At 48.4% G+C, this 25,393-nt stretch overlaps 1 protein-coding gene across 4 annotated transcripts in view; it reads right to left on the reverse strand.

Moving 5' to 3' along the window:
- The window catches only part of LOC144132309 (BTB/POZ domain-containing protein KCTD3), a 175,348-nt gene that overhangs the window by 24,485 nt on the left and 125,470 nt on the right, over window positions 1-25,393 (reverse strand). For all 4 annotated transcript variants that reach the window (XM_077664627.1, XM_077664623.1, XM_077664626.1 and 1 more), the window contains 3 exons: window positions 25,140-25,256; window positions 7,278-7,448; window positions 92-247 (listed from right to left, as the gene is read on the reverse strand). In XM_077664627.1, the coding sequence (XP_077520753.1) occupies window positions 92-247; window positions 7,278-7,448; window positions 25,140-25,256 (444 nt within the window). The remainder of the gene's footprint in view (window positions 1-91; window positions 248-7,277; window positions 7,449-25,139; window positions 25,257-25,393) is intronic.

The following is a 25,393-nucleotide window of genomic DNA, read 5'->3' on the forward strand; positions in this document are numbered from 1 at the left end:
CAGTCTCGGAAGATAGCAGCAGTTCAGGATTAGTTGCAAGGCTCTGGGAGTGGTGAGGAAGTATGTTGACATCCAAGCCACAAGCACCCACCACAGTCGTTGCCCGCTGGGTAACTGGATGTGGGCTCCAGGTCTTCCAGGGAGACCACTTTGAAGGAGGCCAATGGCGTCGACCCCGGCTGGGTCGAAATCATGCCCCGGAACCGAGTCACACTCCATGTCCGCACGTGGCTGTACTCGCTGCACACTGCACGAAAAAGACGAAGGCGGCACTAGGGCACCAGACCACACAGACAGCCACTCCTCAGGACATCCTGGGGGAGGCCAGACGAGTACCAACCATCACCGAAGGAACCATCCAAAAAAATTAGTACAGCTAAGCTTACTGGCTTAGTGCATTATTCCGCGAAAGCTGGTTGGAATTAGAGGCGTTTCTGGCAGGTAAGGTCTGTCTGGCGCATGCATGCAACAAGGTCCTCGCACAAGCATATTTACAGACATTTTAATGCGTGCAACGAGCCAGCCTGGCACACAAATAGCTACTTGGCTTTGCTTTTCTGTTCCACACATTTAGTTACTTGGCTTTGGCCTGTTCGTTTCGAGCACGTTTAAGTAATTGGCTTAGCCTCTCTGGACTAGTTTGGCCACTGGTTTTCGTCACTCTATGAGCCAATACCACTGCTAGCGGTGCAGTCTTGCTCGTTCAACTCTGATGTCAACATGTCAGAATGGAAAATATCCTGTTCCGCCAGCATGGCGAATCTATGAGCATCCCAAAGCGTCCAGCTTTCATGAACATCCATCATGGTCTTCTCTTCTTTGCACCTCATCAACGCTGCACTGAACTCCACAGTTGACTCTTGACAGTCGCAAGCCTCATGTGGCTCCTGTTAATACAATACCCTGCACCCCCGTGACAAGCGATCCTCCTCTTCACCTCATTCAACCAACCACTATGCAGCCTCTCCCTCAAAGCCTCAGCATGCAGAAGCACTAGAGGCACTGTACATGCATTGCTTTCTCTCTTTCTTCTTTCACTACAACCTTCCTGCCCCCCCCCCCCCCCCCCCCCCTCCCTGGCGCAGTTCTGTGTCTTTCCTTTCCTCCCTGTTCTCCTATGACTAAACAGCTGCAACTAAACCAGCCGACCAGCCGCGGCGGCCGCGTTTCGATGGTCGCAAAACACAGAAGGCGCCCATGTGCTATGTGATGTCAGTGCAATTTAAGATCCTCAGGTGGCTGAAATGTTTCCAGAGCCCTCCACGATGACAGCTCTTTCTCTCCTTCTTTCACTCCCACCTTCCTCCATTCTCTCAAGGCGTGGCTGAAGTGTCCACTGAGAAAAGAGACAGTTACTGTGCTATTTCCCAGTTACTGCGCCATCGTCGCAGGCATCTGGCGTACGAGGGCGGTAGATTGCCGATGTTACGGTTGAGCGTCTGATCTGTTGTCTGGATAAACAAAGACTCCAGATATTGGCGTGACATCCAGTTTTTCTCATGGCCGATAATTGCCGCTTCTTCCCAAGCGATATCATGCTTCGTGTTTTCAACGTGTTCAGCCAGTGCGTTGGAACAAGCCTTCTTTTTCTTGACATCATTCTTGTGTTCATTCAGCCGTCTTTCAAAGTTTCCGCTTTCACCTATGTAGGAGTGATCGCAGTCTGAAAAGGGGATTTTATAAATTACTCCGGGAAACTTTTCCGTTTTTAGCTTGTCCTTTACGGACACCAACTCGTGACGAAGCTTGCACGCAGGCACGTGAGCTATATGCACATAGTAGGTGCGAAAAACGCGGGCCAATGACTCGCTCATGCCTGGCACATAGGGTATTGCAGCTCGGGCACGGCAAGGTAGGCGAACGGGCTGAGCTGGTCTCGTTGTCTGCTGTATTACAGCGTTCACGAAGTGCTGTGGGTAGCCACAATTGTTGAGCTCGCGTCGCACTTGGCGTATGTCAGAGGCTTTTTCTTCGGGTTTCGAGCATATTCTTTCCGCACGACGGACGAGGGTAGAAACGACGGAGCGCTTATGGCACGTAGGATGGACTGAATTAAAGTGAAGGTATTGGCCTGTGTGCGTGTCCTTTCTGTACACCTTGAATGATAGATAGGCGGTCATCACGTCGCTCCACCATGACGTCCAGAAAAGGAAGACGGCCAGAAATCTCCTCCTCGACGGTAAACTGGATGGAATCTTCCATGCTGTTCAAATGGTTCGTGAAAGCAGCCAAAGCATTCTTTTTGATTATGCAAAAGCAGTCATCAATGTACCGCAGGAAGACCTTTGGGCGCGGCTCGAACGAAGCCAAAGCGCGGCTTTCCAGTGCTTCCATTGTGAGGTTTGCGGTTGTGACCGAGATAGATGCTCCCATGGCAGTGCCATGAACCTGCTTGTAGACAGTGCCCCGAAAGATGAAGTACGTGTTCTTCAAGCAAAACTGCAGAAGCTTCAACAGGTCCGATGGATCGATGGGTGTCCTAGCACTCAGTCCGTCGTCGTCTCGAAGCGCTGAACGGCATACCTCCACCGCCAGATCCACGGGGACGCTGGTAAACAGTGATCTGACGTCAAATGACACCATTATCTCGTCGCTGTCAATCGTGATTTCGCGTATTTTTTCAGTAAAATCAAAGGAGTTGCGTACGAAAGTCGGTCTCTTGCCAACGAGTGGCGAAAAAACTTTGTGCAAGTAGCCTGAAAGCCGGTACAAGGGAGAGCGGGTAAAATCCACTATTGGTCGCATTGGGACGCCTGGCTTGTGGATCTTCGGATCTTTATTAGACTGAATGTCCTTCAGCTTATTAGACATCTCATTCTGACATTTTTCGGATGAGGCCGCCAGTTCCTTCAGCAGAGTCAAAACTTTGTCTATCTTGTCTGGGCTGGGGTTTGTCTCTACGTCACCAGCACAAATGATCAGATGCGCAACATAAAAAAGAACAGCCGAAAGCTGGCCGCTAATACAGCAAACTCTGGTAAGTGAAGCAGGACTAAGCCACATCTGAGGGCGCAACTGCTTAGCTTTCCTGTATGTAACAAAACACTCTGTACGAGCAAAGCATGCACCAAGATCAGTACCCACCCAAGTCCGATAAATGCCACACCAAAGTGACTGACCCTTTGTCTGGAAGGAAAGGGCTCCACTGTGTCACACAAACTGGGCCCAACACAGAAATACGGCACTACCCAACATGCATAATCTCACACTAGAGCAGTGGGAGGGGATCCTGCCCAGCTTTGAGCATGGGGAAAGGTGGACTGGGCGAAGACTGCAGCAGTCACTGCAGGGGCCCTGGAATGCCTCCTAGAACATTATTCATGGATTCATGGACAAATAAAAGTTTTTTGCTCACTCACTCTTCTATCTCCTTTATTGAAAACTGGTTTTTGGGGAATGGAAATGGCGCAGTATCTGTCTCACATCTTCCAGGGTGGGGGGACAGCGTAAGGGAGAGGAGGAGCTAGGAGAGGAGGAGGACTTTAATGGAACAGGAGAGGACTAAGAGAAGAAAGGGAGAAAGAGGTGCCACAGTAGAGGGCTCTGGAATAATTTCGACCACGCGTCAGCACAGCCCACAGGCTCCTTTGCGTTTTGCCTCCATCGAAACGCAGCCGCCGCGGTCGGGTTCAAACCCGGGTACTCTGGATCGGGTACTCTGGATTGGGTACTCTGGATTGGTAGCCGAGCGCACTAACCACTGAGCCACCACGGCGCGTTCCTTTATTCACCATATATGTTTTTGGTGAAAATAAAACATCCTGACTGAATGATTGATTGATTGTTTTTTTTTTCAGCTCTTGTCTGTCTTGTTATGACCTGGTCAATTTCGGCTGTGATGGAGCCATATGCCAAATGCGCAACAACGTCGCCTACTAAAGGCAGAACCAGCACAACAGCGTGGAATAAACATGGCTTAGGAAAGGAGAGAAATAGATCCAAAATAATATTTGTATACATATAGACACCGAAACAGCAAATTGCATTTAGTCTTTGATAATATTAAGGTACACTTCTGTTAATTCAAATAAAATCTCTGGTCCCTTAAAGTTTGAATTAATGAGTCTACTGTATGGCCTGCATTCCAAGTAACTTCAATTAGCACTTCAATCATCACCTGTTCCACGTCACACGCAAGAATGAACAAGTTGCCATTTTGTGCTTAGCACATGTGCATTGTTTTTCTAGATGCTGTCTGCTACTAGAGGTAACAAGCATAGAAGGCCAGCTGGGGGATAAAACCGACCATTCGACCCCCGTAGTTGCTGCCATGCCAGTGGTGCAGGGTGAAGTGTTTGGCCAATCGGCTTCAATTTTATGTGATATTGGCATCAATAGTATCATTGTACGCCAAGACATGGTCTCTGCAGCTGCACTTACAGGGAAAAACACCGCGTTATTCTTAGCTGATGTAACGAGTGTCGAAGTTCCGGAAGCGGAAGTGACGATCTCTTCACCGCACTTCTCTGGAAAGGTCATAGCGTGGTGCTTGGCTACACTGCTGTATGAAGTAATAATTGGTGATTTCCCTGGCGCAAAGGCTCCATTTTTAGCCAATTCGCCACTTTCTGCGGACCAAACGACTTCACCTTCTGCGGCAGGCTCGGCTAATATCGCCTCTACTCTGGCGACGAATGTTTCAGAGCGCAGCCTCACTCGTAACGGGCTCCACTTGTCACAACCGAAGTTTCGTCTGAACCAGGAGGAGAACCCTACATTAGAGGTCTGTCGGAGGAAGCTGGGGCAAACCTATCCTGGAAAGGGACCGATCGCCCATACCTTTCATCTAGAGAACGGCGTTCTTTTCCGATCATATCAAGTGTGTCCCAGCCAAGTGATCGAGCAAATAGTGGTACAGAAGTGCTTGCGCACTCACGTCCTCACACTGGTGCATGAGAGTGCACTGTCAGACCATCAGGGCATAAGAAAAACTACATCCAGGGTACTCAGTGATTTTTATTTTCCCGGGGTCCAGGCTGACATTAAACGATTCGTCAGGTCTTGTGATGCGTGCCAAAAGAGACGCTGGGCATCACTCCACTGGGCTGCACACCTCTCACTTCTACACCACTTGAGCGAGTGGCGGTTGACATTATCGGGCGTTCATTTCATCCCCATCCTCGTGTAAAGGGAAGCGCTAACGGACGGGAAACCGGAAGGGAAAGGGAACCGTATTTTTCTCTATGAACAAACCTTCAGGATCCAAAATGACCATCAGTCGCTCAAGTATTAGTCCCAGGCCAAACATTTAAACAGCCTTGTGTTCCGATGGAGCCTCGTGCTCCAGAAGTATTTGTTCTAAGTTGAGCACAGTAAGGGATCTGCAAATGTTGGCACGGATTATTTGAGCCAGCTGTGAACTTGGAGGTGTTACTTTAGCCACAACACCAGTGTTTGTGACATTGTGCGTAAGGTCTTGCACGCTTTTCGCCCGCCTGCTTTGTTGACTGCTTTGTTGACTGCTTTTGTATGTACACTGTGTGTCAAGCGCATGTGGGGTGAACCGTGGACCAGTGTGAGCCAGTGGGTGGTGTGTGCTGTATGTGTGTGGTAGTGTGGTGTGCTTTGTGTGATGATATGGCTCCAGCACATCAGCGATTCATCAACCGTCATGAGTGTGCTGCCGTTTTCCTCTGGAAAAAACTCTTCGCGGGGGGGGGGCTTCTGTAAGGGACTGGCGCCACACTGCAGCTGGTGACGACGCTCTAGAGGAAAAGAAGGAGAGGAGAAGTGAGATGCGGCTTAGAGCGTGTGCTGGTGGAGAACAGGAAGAACGCGGTCGGCGACGGACGTGGACGAGAGCTGCTGGCTCCCCGAGTTCCCAGGCTTAGGCCTCAGATGCAGAAGTGCGACCCATGCGCCGCTGCTTCCTGCTTTTCCCTTGGCCGGCATCCTCTGAACGCTGGCCGCCTACATCGCACTGCTGCTTCCCCGGGCTACCTGACCTGGGGGCCGCGCCTGCGTTCCACAGGTGTGGCGGATTCCTAGGACAGTGTTGAGGCCTGCAGTGGAGACTGCCATCCATCCTAGGCTTCCATCAGGGCATGGCCAACAGGAGCCCACTGCCTGTGCCGACGACACTACGCACCTCTTCCAGCTCACTGACGGCGCCCACGCCCCTCCACACCTCCTGGTCCGACGCACCATCTGTCTACCAAGCTTATACATGGAACACTGGAACCTTGAACGCTGAGTGAACCTCTCCTTTTTTTCCTCAAGTTCTCCTTTGCCTTCTGAGAGTGCTCTATTTGCTTGTTTTCCTGTTCTTGTGTTCGTGAACCCTTTCCTGTCAAGGCATAAATTAGAGTTGTTTTTTTTTTTTCACATGCCGCCTGGTCTATTTCTTCTACCGTTGAACGTGCGGTAATCTGAACTTGCAGTCTTTACCCTCATACTGCTCAACTGCAAAAAAAGGGCCATGCAGACTCGTTACTATTAAACTGCACAGAAGAGCACCATTTCTGGCATGCCATACAAGTGACGAGCACCTAGGCGGGCCTACAAATTGACAGGAACACAACCAGTGGAACAGACAGGACAAGCACAGTCCTCCGTTCCGCTGCCTGCATCCTCCTTGTCAATTTTCACCACCCCAGTCAGAGATACTGTGTACTGAAGGGCTTAAATTTGGTTTGATATATGGGGTTTAATGTCCCAAAGTGGCTCGGGCTCTAAGGGACTCTGTAATGAAGGGCTCTGGATAATTTCGACCACCTGAGGTTCTTTAATGTGCACTGACATCACGCAGTGCATGGGCATCTATAATTTCGCCTCCATCGAAATGCGACTGCCTCAGCCGGGATTTAACTCTCATCTTTTGGAGAGAGACCTAAAATTGTACGCTTCTAGACACGTAATGCAACAGAAACATCAGCTGGCGGCCTGCACAGGACTCACACCTGAGGCTCATCAGATAATACTCTCCAAAGAAAGACCACTTGTTTCCACAATCCCAACATAGCAGGAACTCGAAATGTGGAGACATTTTTAGGGAATCCCGACAATGGCCTTATTTTTTAGTGCTACGCTCAGGAAAAGCAGCATGAAGCCAGTGCCTTGTTTAAAAAAGCAGCCCTCCCAAAAGCCAAAGCACAAGCCATACCAGCTCACATGGTGCCAAAGAGGAGATTGAACACACGTTGGTAAGCCTGTTAAGCAACCACAAGCTCCTTGTTGAGAGTGTCGGTGTTGCTTGGTATTCGGTCTTCGCAAAAGCTCTCATTGCAAATACAGGCTGACAGTGTGCACATGAGGCAAGGAAGAAAGCAGTAGTTCACCTGAGATGAGGTACTTCTCGGAGAGGACCACACGGGTGACGGGGCTCCTGTGGACGGTGAATGTCTGGAAGAGCTGCGGTCCATGGCCCACCGTCTCCGGGTGCTGCACGATGACCCGAACTGTGCCCGCACTGGTGCCGTACGCTATCTCGATCCAGTTGCCACACAGGCCTGGTCAAGGGGAAAACCACACAACGAGGATTGGGAGCAAGAATTTCTAGAACTTTCTGCCAATGACACATTCAATGCGACAGCATTTAGGCTGTCATTTCACAACATATTTCCGGCCTAAATTCCCTAATTGGCCAAGAGAGGTCACATGAGCTTGTGACCTCATCATAACTTACCCACCCTGACAGATGGCACCCCGGCCACCAGATTGTGAGCAACCTGCCCACAGTGGCCATAGCTACCTCCCAAACTCCCCAAAATTCAAAAAAATTCCAAAGTATCCTAAAAATTCCAGAAGTAAGCCCACCCCAGTAATTGGATGAAGGTTTATTAGTGCGGTTTAGTAAGTGGACTAAAGTAGATTAGAGGGTCGAATTAATATGATCCAAAGTGGTACTCAAATGGATGACATTAGAACATATTAGAAGCTGATGACTCATGCATACCATATAAAGGCAATGGAACCAGTTCCAACCGGAGTTTTGTGGGGAAAATTGGAAGAACATTAGCCACTCATTGTAGACACCATAGCAGCCAACCTAAATGCAATTGCATTGCCTTGTTTAAGAATCTGGTTAAGAAGGCCGCCAAGTTTTTTAGATGATCAATATGTTTGCTTAACCTGAGCATTTTTCTGTACAGTTAAACCACCCTGACATATCATGGGCACCATTATGTAGCAGAAACAGAGGAGACAAAGGAAGTTGTTATTTGATGAAATTACAACTATTTTTAGGTGACTGATCCTTTTACTTCTCTGCTATTCATACTGATCTGCATAGTTGCAAAAACTTGGCACATTATGAACACCACTCTGAAGCAGAAGCACTGCAAAGACAAAAAGTTGATCTTTGTCTTTTCAAAGAACACATCACAACCTTCCCCATACTTCATCGATTGCCTCCGTCATGGGACACAAAGTGATGCAGCCTTTAATGCTGCACCTATGTACACTACATGTTTACTCTGCTACTTGCATAATGTACAAAGCTACCAAAGCTAGCACCCCTTCACACTGGCTACATCTACGCCCGAAAATAGTTCGTCACCCGCCCAAAGTACAAACAAGCATTTCAAAAGCAAAAAGGCAACGCCGACCAGTGGTATGGGTCCAAAGAAGTCGGACGTTTCGGCTTTCATACAGACGCCTTGTTCACTGAATGCTATGCTTAAGAAGCGAAGCTAAGTATGTTTTAATAGACACATTCGATCCAGCTGTGGTTCACTGCACCACCTGCACCAGTTCATGGTGCAATGCACCGAAGCCCTCGATTCACAGCGCCCTCTGCACTGCCGCCCGCAAGTGATTTGGGTGCAGCCGTGGTGCCGCTTTGGTGCAAGGAACCATGGCACCTGCTGTGAAGGAGGTGCAAAAAATTGTGCACGTGCAGATGGCTTTCAGCAGACGACGCACAGACAACGCTAACATGCTCATGAATATTGAAGGTGAATTAGGGGAGGTCTTTGCTGTCGTCAACAGGTTCAATGTCATTTTGCAAGAGAAATGTGCTGAAATCTATGCGACAGCAGGTAACTTTCTGTGTTTTAGCTGCCATGTTATTTGTGACAGGCTGTCCATGTACAAGACAGTTCACACAAAACATTTTTTTTTTTTTTCAGATGGCGCAACAATGATGTGTGGGCTGTTGGCAAACTACGAGCAGGGCGAATCCGAGCCTGGCCAGTCTGCTGTAGCCACGGGGACGTCGGAGCTCACGTTTAGTAGCGAGGAAGCCCTCTAATGCTGCCGAAGGACTGTTTTTTTTAATCACTGCTTATAAAGAGCTAAATGAGTGAGACGGGTTCTCGACAGTGATTTGTGGGCACCCTCCCCTAGGCGTTAGAAAATATGCAGGGTGACGAAGGTTCCTCAAAGGTCTCTCTAGCGAGTCTGAAGAGCCTCGCGAATTCCAAATTGAAGTAGCTTGCAACCAAGCTTTTACAGTAGTTCGGAATTTGACTGCGGTCAGTCCTAACAAGTGCATTGCTGCAAATGACAGCATTGAGTCAGTTCCCTCATATTCACTGTGAATATGCCTTCGCATATTCACAATGAACAATGCAAAGTTATCGTCGTCGACCACGGCCAACTCCATGGCTGGCTCAAGCCTCGTTAGGCACAAAAGCAACTGCACACAAAAACACAAAAAATACATGCAGGAACTGAACACCTATGTTATAGGTGTTCCTATGTTATAGGAATATAGGCGGAAGAAGACGAAGTGTCCCTGCTAAGGTGGCTGCACATCGCTCCAGTGAAAAATCTCGCCATCCGCGTAAATACGTTCCTTATATCAAGAGAATTGACTCCACACCATCCGAGGAACCTCCCGAAGCTCATGTGCCGTCTGAGTGGGTGGCAGTAAGCAAATGTCCTTCAGTCATCCCAGCAGCTAGACTGGGCTCCGAGGCTAGGCCTAGGGCCTCCGGTGACGCGCTGGCAGAGGTGGCTTCACCGGCGTCGGTCACGACGGTTTCAGCAACACCTCTTTTGACAACTGAGCCTGGTACCCAGCTCCTGGTTCCTGCTCTCGGTCCATCAGCGGGAGCGCACATCCCGCCTTCTCCAAATGCACCTCAGCCCATGAGCGACCTGCCCTCTGGGCGGAACTCGGCAATGGCTGCCCAGTCTCCACTGCTGGAGGGGGCTTCAACCGTGCAGCGGAGGAGGAGAGCTCTCCAATGGACCTGTCTTCAGCACCTCCATCCGTGCCACCGGATTCCCGCAGTTGTCAAAAGCGCCCATCAGGGGACACTGCACAGGATTCGTCTTCTGTCAAATGCAGCTCACAAGGCAAGCGTTTCTGCCCAGCGTACGCCAACCAGGTGGCTGTGCCGACATCGGGATTGGTATCGTATAAAGTGGCCATTAACGCTCTGGCAGCCAAAAGCCTGACAGACATTCCGAACAGGATTCTTCAGGTGAACCTGGACGAGTGTCTTGGGACCAAAGGTTTTCGTGGCTTCACGTCTAGAACGAAATCTAATACCATCGCTGTGTGGCTCCCGACTTAGGCTGTTGTCGAGCTTCTGCAAACGCTCAAGTGCATATCGATTACAAGCGAGATCTCGGTGCCGGTCCAGGTGTACCTAGTAGAAGGTTCGGACCTACAACGCTGTGTTGTTTACAACGTCGACGTTGCCGAAGACCAGACGACCCTCCAACGTGAGCTGTACTGTCGAACCCGCCGTGTCATCCAAGCGCGGTATATGGGAAAAGGGCGCTCGTGCATCGTCACACTACAGGGCCCGCCAACTCTTCCAGAACGACTTTACTACTATGGCTGTATTCTGCGGCCTCGCCCTTACAAACCGAGTGCTGTTTATTGCTACAGCTGTTTCAGAACTGGCCATATGCGCCAATCATGCCCTTTTACAATGCAAGATGAGGCTCGTGCACAAGGCACTCTGTCTTACAGGTGCAGACTTTGTAAGACTAACGACTACGAGATCACCTCTCCAACTTGCCCAACAAAACAGAAAGCAACTGAGAAGGTTCGGCATGAGATCCGTAAGCAAGCGCCTCCGAATGAAAACAGAGCCCCGATACTTACATCCAACAGGTTTGCGGGTCTCCAGTGAGATAAAGACAACTGGCCGGAGCTTTCCGAGCCCAATCCACCTGCAGCCCCTGCCCAACAGTCGTACAGCGATAAAGTGCGCAAGGATCGCCGTTGCCTTCAAGCTACACAAAAGCGCAGCATACTGGAACCTCTGCGTGAGGACATGGCAGCAGTTGACGACCAATTTGCAGGCCTTTTAGCCGAGGTCTCTAAGCTACGCCAACGCCGTGAACTCCTTGCTCGCCGTAGGCAACCAGTGGAATCCCACTCCACGCCAATCAATGCTGCAGCGCCTTCGACTACGTCCAGCCCTCATGCGTTTTTTGCAGACTCTACCAGGTCTTCTGCAGCACTGCAGGATAACTCAACAACATCCCTCCTTCGATTTATGGTAAACCAGTTATCTAACCTTACATCAGTTCTATTACAATGCTTGGAAGCCAATCGAAAATGGCGAGCACACGTTGTGGTGCGCTCCAATGGAACTGCAGAAGCCTCTTCACAAAGCTGGAAGAGCTCAAATCTCGACTTCGCATGAACAAGCTCCAGGTGTGAGCGCTGCTACTGCATGAGACCAATGCCTTGCCATCCATTCCGGGCTTTAATGGATACATGCATCCTTCAATGAACGACCGTCGTGTGCACACTGTTGCCCCTCCGGGAAAGGCAGCGGTGTACGTAGATGAGTGTTTTCCTCAAGTTCGCCTCTCTCTAGAAAACTGGTGCACCTCATATTAAGAGGTAGTCACAGTGGCGGTGAAGCTTCCCAAGGCAACTGTTGTGGTTGTGTCATACTATGTAAGACCCGCTGGTGGAGCTCCCTCCCGCATTAATCTGGGGTGGTTATTAACTCTACGACAACCGCACTCAGGGTGGCCTGTTTTAGTCGGTGGCGACTTTTACGCCCCTCATCCAGACTGGTGGTACCCCACTTCAAGCCCCCGTGGTAGGCGTGTGCGGGACGCATTCGTGGATGCGCTTTTTGTTTCACTCAACCATCCAGATTCAGCAACGCGGACTGTGCGCCATGCTCGCAGTCCAACATATGCTCCGGACCTTACGTGGTGGTCAGGATGGTCAGGACTCGGGACTCCCTCGTGGCACCCGGAGCCAGATTGCTGGGGTAGTGATCACCATCCTATCATCATTGGTCCCCATCCATCAAGGGCCCGCCGATTACACCGTAGGTGTTCTGTGGTCAATTACGACACGCTTCGCACCAGCACCACCGTCGAAGACCTCTCTCTGCAATCATCTACACTACTTGTTGACTGCATACAAACTGCACTGAATAAGGCTACTGCTGTCACCTGGACGGACGTGAATCGCTGGGCGATTCGATTCACGTCCGTCTGCTTAACCTGTGCCTGCTTAACCTGTGTGTGGGTCTGCTTAACCTGTGGGCTGCTCGCCGACAAACGGAGATGGCAGCTTCCCGAGACCCGTCTTCTGCGCAGGCACGGACAAGACTGAATTACTTTACTACCTTGAATTACCTTGCTTGGTGCTTACATGATGTCTCTGAGGTTAAGTTCTTATTGTATCCTGATGACATAACGGTGTGGAGCACTCACAACGACCTGATGACCCAAGCAGCAGGCCTACAATCAGCCATAGATATTACGTCGACTTTTGCTTCTTCAATTGGTCTGCAGCTTTCAGTGAGCAAAACCACGTTCGTGTCAGTCGCCAACCACTGGGGGCGCCGTAAACTCGCTGCAACATCTATTCGTCTCCATCTACCCGGAACTCCAATTCAAGAAAGTTCGACCGTAAAAATCTTGGGCTTGACAATACACGAGTCAGGAACAGGTACTGCTTAGCTTTCTCTGGCAAAGCAAGCAATTCAGGCGTTGGGTCTGATTAGGCGCATTGCTCCTAAAACAGGCGGAGCCCGCTATCATGTTGCACGACAGTTGGTGCGGGCACCTCGTTTACCAAGCCCAATTCCAGCATTTGACGAGGGCTCAATGGCATCGTCTAGAAGCTGTTAATCGAGAGGAAATGAAGGTCATCACTTGTCGTCCCCGCATTACTCCGATCGTGGCGCTCCAAGAACATGTGCAGCTGAATACACTAGATGAGCTGGCGCACCAACGACGCGATGCTCGCCGCCTAAAGTCAAGCCTTACACACAGCGTGTGCACTCAGGGCATATGCTTCATCGCACTCCATTCTACAGCTGGCCCCGCCAGTTCTTCCTCCCTGGCGTTTTGTGCAGCTAAGCGACAACAAACCAACTGATCTACTTCGGCCATCATTTACCCGCGCGGCATCATCTTTCGCGACCGAATTACAGAGCAAGACGCCAATCTGTCGCATGGCTCCATCGTTATGTACATGGACGCAAGCATCCAGGCCTGCGAAACAACAACGGCAGTTTACTGTCCTTGCAAGCCTGCCCTGAACAAAACGTCAAGGTTTCGCCTCTCAAAACCTCCTTCGTCCTTCTGTGTGGCGATGCTTGCGGTTCAAGAGGCACTTTGCTCTGTGGCCGCCGTTCCCATGCTACCTACGGCCCGCACTGTCATTCGCACCGACGCCCTTCACATCATACGCTTACTGCGACAAGTGAGTCACACCCCAGAAATCTGCCAAGACATCCATTGTCTAGGGGCATGCATCCCGCAGCAAATCCGTATTCAGTGGGTTCCACGTGTCCTCCTGAACGCACAATGCCGCGCAGATTCTGCGACCCACCTTTCGACCCCAACCTCGTCTTTGCCTTGAGTCCTCACTCTGGATGACACCACCTTTCTTTTAACAAGAAAGGAACACCTCCGGTGCCGCACACGTACTCTAATCCCTCCGTGTGTGGTAACCCTCCCCCATGGTCTTACCCGTGCAGAGGAGGTTGTGCTTCGGAGGATATGGGTGGACGTTGCCCTAACTCCAGCTGTGACACGCAAGTGGCTGCATTTCAAAGATTTATATCCCCGCCCAGGGTGTCCAGTCTGCAAGATCAGAGACTGTGAGGCGGATATCTACCACCTGTTGTGGGTTTGCCCGGCGCTGAAGCCGACGAGAATTCGGCACCTGGCGGCGGTGGGTCTCTCACCGGACAATCCGGATTTTTATACTGCCTGGATGCAGGGTCCATATTATTGTTCACTACTTGATTTCATTAGATCAGCCCACCTTTTTTCATTTATTTAAGCATCTTACTCATCTCTCATTTCATAACCTTTATGCCCTGAGGCAATAAACGTCGCATAAAAAAAAAACACCTACATGATGAGCAGACGAGAAGACCTGTCTGCATGTGCTCAGTTGAAAATTGCCATACCTATGAGGTGTGGTGCTGCTGACACGCTGCACCTATGCCACAGAACTGGTTCTGCACTGCGCTGGCATCAGCAGCACTTTTTTAGGATTGGTGCCGTGAAGCAGCTCTGAATCGAATGCATTTCAATAATCATCCGAGGCATCTTGCATACGCTGGCGGGTGATTGCCCTCATTGCGGTTTAGTGTTGTCTCTGTGGTTTATATCACCAGGAACTTGAGATATTGACGAGAAATCCCATGCCAGTATCTCGAGTGTCTGGAGATACAAACTACAGAAAAAAAAACAACTAAACTGCAATGACAGCAATCTCCAGCCAACGTATGCAAGATGCCTCGGATGATTATTGAAATGCATTTAACCTGCTGAAATGAACTTATAATGATGGCAATCTCCCACCAACGTATGCAAGATGTCTCGGATGATTATTGAAATCCATTTAATCTATTGAAATGAACTTACTACCCAACCAGGCGATATTTCGAGAAACCTAAGATTTCATACAGACTAGCATCTTTCGTTGTGGCAAAGCTCAAGTCGCTCTACTCACTCTCGACTCCGTTCGCATCCAAAACGTACTTCACTGTCAGTGAAGGTTATAATCAGAAGGTTTAATGAGTAAATATTTGGCTGCCTTGTCCATAATTTGCAATGCCTAGCAAGTATTTTTACACCGCTCCATGTTTCCATCAAAACCCCACTAAGGTTTTTAGATTATGAGTGATACGCAGAAAGTTGATTTGCTTTTGTGGGTGAACTACTTGCACAGCGCTTCCACAACCTTGCAAGCTAAGCATGACATGGAGCAAACAAGTGCTGTGCTGTACCAAGCAACACTACAGACCGCCTTCTCCCACTAAACAGTTTAAAATGACCGACAACTGACAAAGAAGTGTGACGAGATTACGGTGGAACTGATAAAGATCTTGCCCAATATTCTACGAATCAAGCACTGCAATATCAAAGAAATGAGGAACATTTTAGTTCAGCATTGAAAATCTCAAAAAACAAACTCCACCGCCATCCTGCGGTGACACCTTGCCGTTATAGGTGCATCCTATCACGTGACAGCAACTTTGTAAAATACTACTGATTTTTAGTTAAGTGCGAAATGTTTTCTTTCAGGAGTGTTCATCATATTTTATTACTCTTTATGCTCTCGCCAGTGTGCCCTTCAGAGCAATGCTTCATTTGCAATGCCGATAAAGTGCTTAGAGTTTCTACCACTAGACGACACTGTAGTGTTTTGTATTTCTGGGACGCTTGTTTCGGTGCTCTTCGGATTACACGTGGTGACCGGAACCTGACGGACGGACGACTGCGAGAGCGCCGTGACTACGACAAATAGATGAGTTCTTCCCTTCAATATTTTTACAGTTTAGATTTAGGCTAGTTTTAGATCTAGGCTAGTAAGGTGAAGTGCTCGCGAAAGAGCGGGTCAGTGCCCTAACGGCTGGGCCTTTTCCGGCCGGCAGCTATAGATTTGCACGGCTCATTTGTGAGTTAACTGGCTTAGACAGGTAGTTAGTATTTATTTTCTAGGTGATTGGCATTTGCAGTAGGCAGATTTTATTTGAGCACGTGGTTGCAGGAGGTTTATTTCTATTATAGCATTTTGTGGTAGTAATAATAGAGTGCTTGCTGCTAAGATGGTCAAGAACCTGAAGGATAAATGCAAGGAATGTGAGGCGTCGATGAATTTGAGAATAACGCGGTTCGAATCTGTAGAGGAGGCCGAAGGCGCGGATTTTATGTGCAAATGTTGCGTATTAAGTGCGAGCCTGGACCAGGCTGACGAAGCGATCACCAGCCTAGTGCTACGTATGGATGCCCTAGAAAGACAGCTACAGGTAGAGAGGGCAGAGAAGCGGAAACTTCAAGAACAGCTTAGTCAATTGTTGGAGGCAAAAATGGCTGACACTGCCAAGCGAAGCCACATTGGCAAACATTCCACGTGGATGGGGCCTGCGCTGGCATGGACAGCGATAAGGAATTAGGTCAGGTAGGTTCAGACAGGAACAGCTACGCACACGTGGCAGCTAGGAAGTCTGGAGGCGATGGAGAGGGAAACAAGTTAACCACATGCAACGAGGTCATAGTCACTGATAAGAGGCAGCATAATCTGCAAGTTAGGAGGGAATAAGGGAATACCCTAGTGCTTATCGGTGGTGACTCAAGTATGAGTAGGTGCAAAAGAACCATAATTGAGCGTGTAAACGGTGATAAGCGGGTAGGAGTCGGGGTATTCCCAGGCAGGAAAATGAACGCAGTACTGAGAGAGACAAAAAGCGAACTTTCTGAAAACGTTGCAGAGCGCAATTTGGTAGTGGTAGCGGCGGGGCTAAATGATGTCTTGATTGGGGAAGCTGCAAAAGTAGAGGAAAGATTAGCGGAGGGAGTTGATTTAAGGGCGACAGCACAGCAAGTCCAGATCGTGGTGGTGTGCACAGTGCCGGAGGTGCAAGGACGGAGCGGAGAAATTGCCAAGGACGTTGTGGCCGTTAATCGGGAGACAAGGAATTTAAGCCAGGAGAAAGGCTTTGAAGTGGCAGACATAAACAGGGAAGTGCATAGAGCAGGCTTTGGCGGAGGCTTTACACGAGATGGCATCCACTTTAATGGAAGGCTAGGAGCTGAGATCGGGTGGCGCCTGGCAGGCCAGGCAGTAGCTTTTTTAGGGGGTCCACTGCGGCTCAGGGCGTAGGGGTAGGTAGAAGCAAAGTAGAAAGTGTAACAATGGATGCCGATGCCAATAAAATGGCCACTGGGAGGTCCAGGAAGAAAACTACAAAAAAGACATTCAACACCAGGATCACGTACATAAACATGCAAGGCGGTAGAAAGAGAGCGAAGTGGTTAGAGATAGAACAGCAGTTGAAGGACGAAGAAGTAGGTGTATACGCGCTATGCAAGACACATCTCAGGGATCTAGAAGACCCGCCATTTATTGATGGCTACGTCTGGGAAGGGAGCAACAGAACAACTACGGAGAGGAAGGGAGCAGGCGTAGACATGCTGATACATCAAGGGGCAAATTGGCAAAGAATAAAGTCAACTTGCAAAGAACATGTCTGGGTATTGGGTACAATTTCCAGTAAAAGGACATCGGTAGGAGTAGTTTATTTAGGGAGAGGGGACAAATGCAGGCAAGAGAACACGGATCTAGTTAAGTGTCTCAATGAAGATATACAGTAGTTTGGAGAAGGTGCCGATATTATTCTGCTGGGTGACATGAATGGCCACATCGAGGATCTGGATGGATACACAGATTGTAACAGGAAGTTGATGCTAGACTTCTGTGAGCGATACGACCTAGTTATTGTAAATAAAGAAACTAAGTGTGAGGGACAAATCACATGGGAATCCCGTAACAGGCAAACGACCATTGACTACTGCTTAATATCGCAGGGGATGTATAGCAAGCTCGCAATAATGGAAACAGACGAAGAGGGGAAGTACAGCCTCGGTAGTGATCGTAAGCGTATTAGAACACAGTTAGGAGCCCCGCTCGACAAAAAAGAAATGAAGGGAAGTCAAAAAGAGTACGCAAAATTAAATGATGAACAAATAGCGGAATTAGCTGCCGGCATAGAAAAAGCATTAGAGAAACATCCCATGGAAAAGTGCGATTGTAATCAGTTAGAACTACTCATGAGTACAAAAATAAAAGAAGTAAAAGGAGTAAACCGCTGGAGAGGAAAGAGGAAGCCACAAAGCTGGTGCAATAAAGAAATTGGAGAAGGCCATCGAACGACGACGGCTGGCTTCAAGGGAACACAGAGAACCAAAGAGGGCGCAGTTATCTGAAGAGCAAATAGGCCAAAAATGGGACTCTTATCGACAAAATAAGCAGCAAGTGCAGGTCCTCCTCCAGGCTAAAATAAAGCAGTCCTCTGATCGCTGGTTGGCTGAAGTTCCCGATGCAACTAAAGGGGGCCAAGAAAATTCTGGAACCATATAAGCTGGCTGGGCAAAGCAAACCACAGAAAGCAGGAACAGATTCATGATGCCGAGGGAAAATATTTAGAGGGAACTGACGCTGTGAACTAGTTTGCACCAGTTTGCATGATTGCACTGAGTCATTTAGGAAAGACAATAGAGTAATCACCTCAAATGAGGGAGCAACACAGGACAGCACAATAGAAAACAGCGTAGAACTGACCAATCTTAACTGGAAAAAGGCGGAAGCAAATATTCCGAGATGTATGTCGCAGGGATAGACAAAATTCCAATCAAGCTAATTAATGAACATGAGGATCCATAGCGCACACAATTGAGGGGACACAACAAGAGCGCTAAACTTCCACTGAATGAACTTTATTTGGCGCTGGCAGCCTTATAAAGATCACGTAAGGTACAGGTATCACCTACTAACAATGATTATCTTGTCAAAGCCATGATGTGTCAAGGGAAAAAAGAACAATAAAAACCACCAATCAGTGAGCAAGTTTCACATTATCGCCCACTCCTTGAACCTAAGAAAGCTATGCCTTTCCTTGATAATAACACCGAAGGATCACTGATACAATTTTCCAATCCCTCTTTTTCCATTGCTACAGCTTCAATTATTTCCCTTGTTTTCTGATCGCTATTTTTTCTTAATACTGAACACTCCTCGAAGTAAGGCGTGCACTAGTGACTACGGCAGTGACGAGCCAAATTACCTGGCCCCTGATCTCTAACATTTCTGTGGTGCTCGCTGAGTCAGGCACCGGCCTGTCTGCCCTATATACAACTTGCCACATGAAAGCGGAACCTGTATATAACGTTATCGGTGCAAGTTACAAAGGGGTTTTGATGACGTACACAGGAGGCCTTCCTATCCTGCTTGTGTGGACATGTGTTCTTACACATGCGGGATAATTTTTCTGGGGCTGACATGCAAATTTTAACACCAATTTTCTCAGCAATCTTTTTGAGGTCGTGGGAAATCCTGTGAATATAAGGCATTACTTCAATTTTGCTGGGACCTTCTTCTTTATCTGTCGACCTTGTGTGTTTTATTTGTCTGCGCATGCTTTCTGTTACTGATACTACAAGGTACCTCGGGTAACCCGCTTCCTGAAGGCGATCAACCTGATTACTGTCCTTAGGCAGGTGCACGACTTATTGACTGCATTAGCCAGGCATGTTTTTACTACTCCTCTCTTAACCAACTTGGTATGTGCCGAGGTAAACGGTAAGAGAGCCTTATTGCCCCTAGGCTCATACATCCAACAAACACGACTTGAAGAAACTAGGTAATTTTAAATTAAGAAACCGGACCATGCCCTCAACAGGAAGCTCGTGAGTAATTGACAGTGGCTCAAGACACTTCGCAAAGGTAGATATTGTGCTTTCTGCTACCTGAAGAAGGCTTCCATTGCTCTTTTCACTCTAAACCAGACTATTTTTTCATCAATTATGTTTGCCACGGTGCAAAACAGTGTCAGGATGTTTTTTTTTTTGTAGCCATTCGACTTTTCGACTCTCGGATAATTCAGACCTTTTTTTTTCGTCCCTTGAGGTTTTTGCTCTATTGCAAAACCAGTGCATTACTGATAACTTTTCTCGACCACACCCGAGTAAACCAACTTACCACTACCTTTCACCCAAATTTTATGTTGCGCTATATGGCATAGAGAAATAGATCCAAAATAATATTTTTATACATATAGATATCGAAACAGCAAATTGTATTCAGTCTGATAACATTAAGGTGCAGTCCTGTTAATTCAAACAAAATCTCTGGTCCCTTGAAGTTTGAATTAACGAGAGTCTACTGTATGGCCTGCATTGCAAGTAACTCCAGTTAGCACATCAATCATCGCCTGTTCTATGTCACATGCAAGAATGAACAAGTTGCCTATTCGTGCTTGGCACATGTGTATTGTTTTTCTAGATGCTGTCTGGTCAACTGCAAAAAGTGGGCCCTGCGAGCCCCATTTCTGGCATGCCATACAAGTGACGAGTGCCTAGGCGGGCCTACAAATTGACAGGGACACAACCAGTGGAACAGACAGGACCAGCACAGTCCTCCGCATATGAATTTCTTCTGCATATGAAATTTGTTCGTGCGGATGATACAAATTTTTTCGCGACCCCGTGAGATTTGTATCACCACGATTTTACTGTACTTTTATAACTTTTCGACATTATGAGATTGAGACCAAAACGTCTTTAGAGAAACCCAAAATAGAAATGCAGAAACACGAAAAGTATATCTGCCATACCATTTGTGATGATGCCCTGCCATGAAAATTATATAAGATGAAACTTTGTTGCAGCGCATAGGTAAAACACTGTAAATAGGTTTGAGATAGCCAAAACTTATGTTACTATAAATTTTTCCAAAAGCTCATGCTGCAGAAGCAAACATTTAATCAGCGAAAGAACAGCAACTGGGAGAGACTTTTTCCGAAGTTTTAGCACTATTTCGAAACTGCTCGCAGCGATTGCAGGAGCCGCAAAATATTGAGTGGCAAGCATCAGCTCCCCACAAAGTACTGCAGCGCTAAATGGTGGCAGGTCAAATGCCAGACAGGGTGGATTTCTCGCATCAAAGTGATGTTGCATAGAAAATTATGATGCCTGGAGGAAAGCCATTGCCGCTGTCACCGCCTCCGCTCTGTCCGCTCTGCGACAGTCGATGTGAGAAGAGAATTCCTGCTGGAAATTTACACCCGACCATGCCACTGGTTCCAAGGCACTATCTATGGATGTGAGAGGCGCGAACGGGTGCTGACCACCAGGCTACCAGCAGTTCTCGCCGCGTGGCGCTGTTGGCAAAAGAGACAAAGCATCAACCCTATCACTAACGCTTGCCGCACTACAATTATGGTGAATTCCAATCGCAGGCCCGGAGCGGTCTGCACGCTCTGTGACAGAGCGCCTGAATCCAGCACAGAGCGTGCGACCTGAATTTGCGATTGGAGTACACTTGCTCTGGCCAGAGCATGTAGGGCGCCGCTATCGCCGCTGAATAAGAACGTCATGCAAACTTCCGGTCGGATCCGCCGATTTCGGCGGAGCAGTCCCGACTGCTCCACGGAGCAATCTCGGCTCGGCAACCGCTCCCTGTCTATGATTGGAAGACTCTATCCGTGCCTCAGATCTGCGTTTCGAATACAGTTGCTCCGAAAAGAGCAGGAAACTTTGCTCCAGAAGTGCTCCAACTCTGCGATTGGAAGTCACCGTGTAGTGAGGCAAAGCCTGCCGTCTGCCGTCCGAGTGGGCACAGTTTGGCACTCGGCAGTTCAATACATCCGTTTAATGGGAAACCACGTTCGATATATTAAGAAAGAAATAGATGTGTTTGTCAAAAACATTTAGGAACAGTTTGATATAGTCAATAATTTGCAATACCTGTTGTGTGCGAAGTGCGTAATGTTGTGCTGTTCCTGTGTTATGTAGTAGATGGCCTGTTGGGGAAGCTTAGATGTGTGTAGACTGCACTTGTTTGAAAGCTGGGAAGCGTCTTACACGTACCACTGAGATTATTTTGAGGTGGGAAGAAGGTGATATTGTGCTGTTCCAGTGTTGAGCAGTAGATAACGCTATGTGCACTTGTGGCGTCAAAAGCGTGAATATTTTTATACCCGGGTGCAGGCATAGGGTGGGCACAGCTGGCAAAAGACAGGGTTAATTGGAGAGACATGGGAGAGGCTTTTGCCCTGAAGTGATTGTAGTCGGCTGATGATGATGATAACGATGCAGAAGTGAACATAGAACGTGCAAAGCCAAGGCCTCCCTTTTCAGACCGCCTAAAGAGCAGCTTGACACGAACTGTGGTCGCGAAATATCAACCGTGCTGACAAGGAGCTCACAACAGACTGTGTTCTTTGCGAATGCCACTCCGAATAGAAGTACATCGAGAGGACCTTTCGGTATGTGAAAAATGGGGAAGAAGTCGAAATTCCACGCAATCGGCCGCAGCTAACTGTCGACGAGATTCCTACTGTCTTTGCTAATGCCCCCAAATACTTCACAAAGAAAGTGCCTCTAAAACGGAAGGAGAGGAATTTGTACCACTAAAACACATAGCCTTCAAAACGGAAAAGAATAAGCACGGCCAACGAAGCGCAGTCGGCACAGCCACCGGACCTACACGATGTAGCCGACTTCCCATCGGACCAGTCACCAGGAGGCAGATATAGAGCAAATTTAATCTTCAGCTGCCTGATAATTCCTGGAGCAAACTGAGATTTGCAGCAGAACTGCACGTTATTTTCTTCGGCGTTTGCGAGCGAGACAGAGATGAGATCTGTCATATGCGGCTGCCAAAAGCAGTGACATTCCAAGAAGACAACCAGCTGGGGTCAGTGCTACACTGTGTATATGTGCGGGGTGCAAAGCACTGCTATGCGTTCAAATGTAAAATGAGATCTTCCTTTTTTAAATCGCATGGCTGACCTTCTGCTACACATTGCGATCATGTAGCAAATAACACATCTTCTCATTTTCTGCTCTCCACAGAAGCTTCACTCTCCTTATTAATGCATCTCTGAGCAGCAGACATTTCGTGACGGCTGCACCGCGCATCACAATAAAAATTCAAACACGACGCAAAATTCACATAGCGCGCATACTAGCTGCCCTGCGCTACCCCCTGCATCAGCCGCGACAGCTGCACACCAGCCGCAAGTAGCGCCATCTAAAACTTTCATCGCTCCTCTGTGCGCCCCCCGCCCGTCACACTGCCCCCTTCTAGCCACCAGAGTAGTGGTAGCATGTTAGTTCACCATAGTTGAGGCTTTCGCGTACTGCCGCCGAGTGTTGCGGTTTTAACAGGATGAGTAAGCACCTGTCGAACATGGCAAGCATGCGGCGAGGAAGAAATTCGACGCGGCCGAGAAGTGCGTCCGACGATGGTGCAACCAAAAGGATGCATTGAGGGACACAACCTGCAAAAAGCGTGCTTTCCGAGGCAAGCCGTGCAAGTTTCCCGAACTGGAAGAAGAGCTGCTCTGCTATGTGATGGAAGCATGGAACAACGGCTATGTGTTGACAGTGGACATGCTGCATGGCTTCTTGTGGGATGAGCATGCACCAGAGCACAGCACCAGCTCGGAGTCTGAATACTCTGCGAGTGACGACTGAACGTAGGATAAATGCCACTCATTCCCTGATTGGTGTGTTTTTAATTTAAAAAAAATTGTTTTTCGCTCGTCGCGTATATGGGCTGCACGCCAAAATTTGCCTCTCAAGCCTGGAAAAAAAAGTGCGGCCCTTACACGCATTTATACGGTATTTCAGAAGATGTTCGAAAAGATTTAGGATCAGTCTCTACGAGGCTGGCCTAGATTCGAGTAAATACTGCCGCGAAGCTTGCTTTTTGTCTGATCTTCTTATCGCAGCAGGCACGCCGCATTATCAATTTTCTGGGACGCGAGACGCGACCAGAGTTATCTCGATTTTTTCCTAGCCTCGCGCAAGTGTGCCTACTATGTTCTGGAACTTTCCTTGCCGCCTTTAAAATCGAGCACGGCTAAGAGCGGCGGGCATTCTGTTTGACGACCGCCGAGCACGCTTGTCGCTTCGCCGCCGCCGAGTGATTCAGTCCATTTTGGGTGCAAGCCAGCCCAATAAACATTTCTTTTAGAAGACCCTTTCGTCCGTCTTCATCGCTGCTTCGACTGCCGTCACCACTACGTGACAATACGGTAAACCGGCTCCATGAGTGATAAAAACAGAAAACAAGCGGAAAACGAAGCCTATGGATGGACAAGCGCCCATATTTTGTGATGAGGTTCCGTAGTTTCTTCATCAGAATCAAATTTAATGATGCAATATCATCGTCACAGCTGCTCGAAGAACAATAAAAATCTGCTCCATATGCAGCAGAATCTCGCAATGCAGGATTTTGCTCAGAGTGTGCCATCTCTGCGGCTGACACCGTCCCATGAGCGCATTACGCTGGAACCTCTACTTCAAGGGCGTTTCAAAAATTGAGTCTTGCGGCAAAAATACAAACTACACAAAAAATGAAAGTACAGTGTCTAAGCTACAAACTGGATAGCGCAACAAAGCCTCGGCAGCCCCAGTAGCACTGAAATCTTGCTTCGAATCCGGCGATCACCCGTGATTGATGCATAGCAGTATGGCATTAAATGTCCAGCCAGGCCTATTTCCATTTCTTCCTCTTGAATTTGACATGGATGTTTGTTCGCGTTTGTTCATTGACCCACTCTGCTCTCTTCCTGTCTCTCAAGCTTATGTACACCTATCATTTTCCTTTCCATGGCTTGCTGCATTGACCTCAATTTAGGCTCAACCCTTTTTATTACCGCCCACCTCATAGGTGAGTACCAGTAAGATACAGATGTTAACCAAAACTCATATACTGTTGTCAGAAAATATTTATTTCATTCTTGGGAAGGAGCACGCCACAACAACAGGCACAAGAACACATGCGAGTTCTACTCATGCCTGATTATTCAATGGAAGAGAGAGCGCATGTTTTGCGTGTGTTGTAACGCGTGCATTACAAGGGTGCAGGAAAGATATGGTGGAGGACAAGGTGTACACACTAACCACGCTGAATGTGTGCTCACACACACAACAAGATCACACGTCCAGCTATCAATGTGTCAAGTGACAGAAATGCCAGCATGCAAACATCAGAATGACACCACCATTTTGTCCCTCACTGAACGCCAGCTTTTGGGTTCTGTCAGTGCTGCTGGGACGAGCACCAAACCTGCAAATTTCACTTTGCTCATTTTTTGGCTCACAGCTTTGCTTTAGCTACCTGAAACAAAGCATTTTTCATGCTACGTTACGTTCAGTCACGTGCTCCTATTCAACTGGCACAACTCTGCCCCAGGGCACCGACTGCTAGGGAGAGAGATAAGAAAGGCACTGACTGGTCTTGGGGGTCAGGTAGACGCTGATGGCCGTGATGGGGTCAGCTGACGGGTCCCTGTACAGCTCCGTCACCAGGAGGTCGTTGTCCTTCATGCGCAGCGGGAACTTCTGCATATCTGCACAGGCACAAGCAGCAAGTGGCCTCAGCACCCCCTTTCCTCAACTCCACGGAAGAACAGTAGGAGTGCCAAATGCTAGGCACATTCCTGAAGCCTCATGGTGGAAAACAGCGCAAGAAAGAAAAGGTGGGCAA

This window comes from Amblyomma americanum, chromosome 5 (assembly GCF_052857255.1).
Source record: "Amblyomma americanum isolate KBUSLIRL-KWMA chromosome 5, ASM5285725v1, whole genome shotgun sequence".
NCBI lineage: Eukaryota > Metazoa > Arthropoda > Arachnida > Ixodida > Ixodidae > Amblyomma > Amblyomma americanum.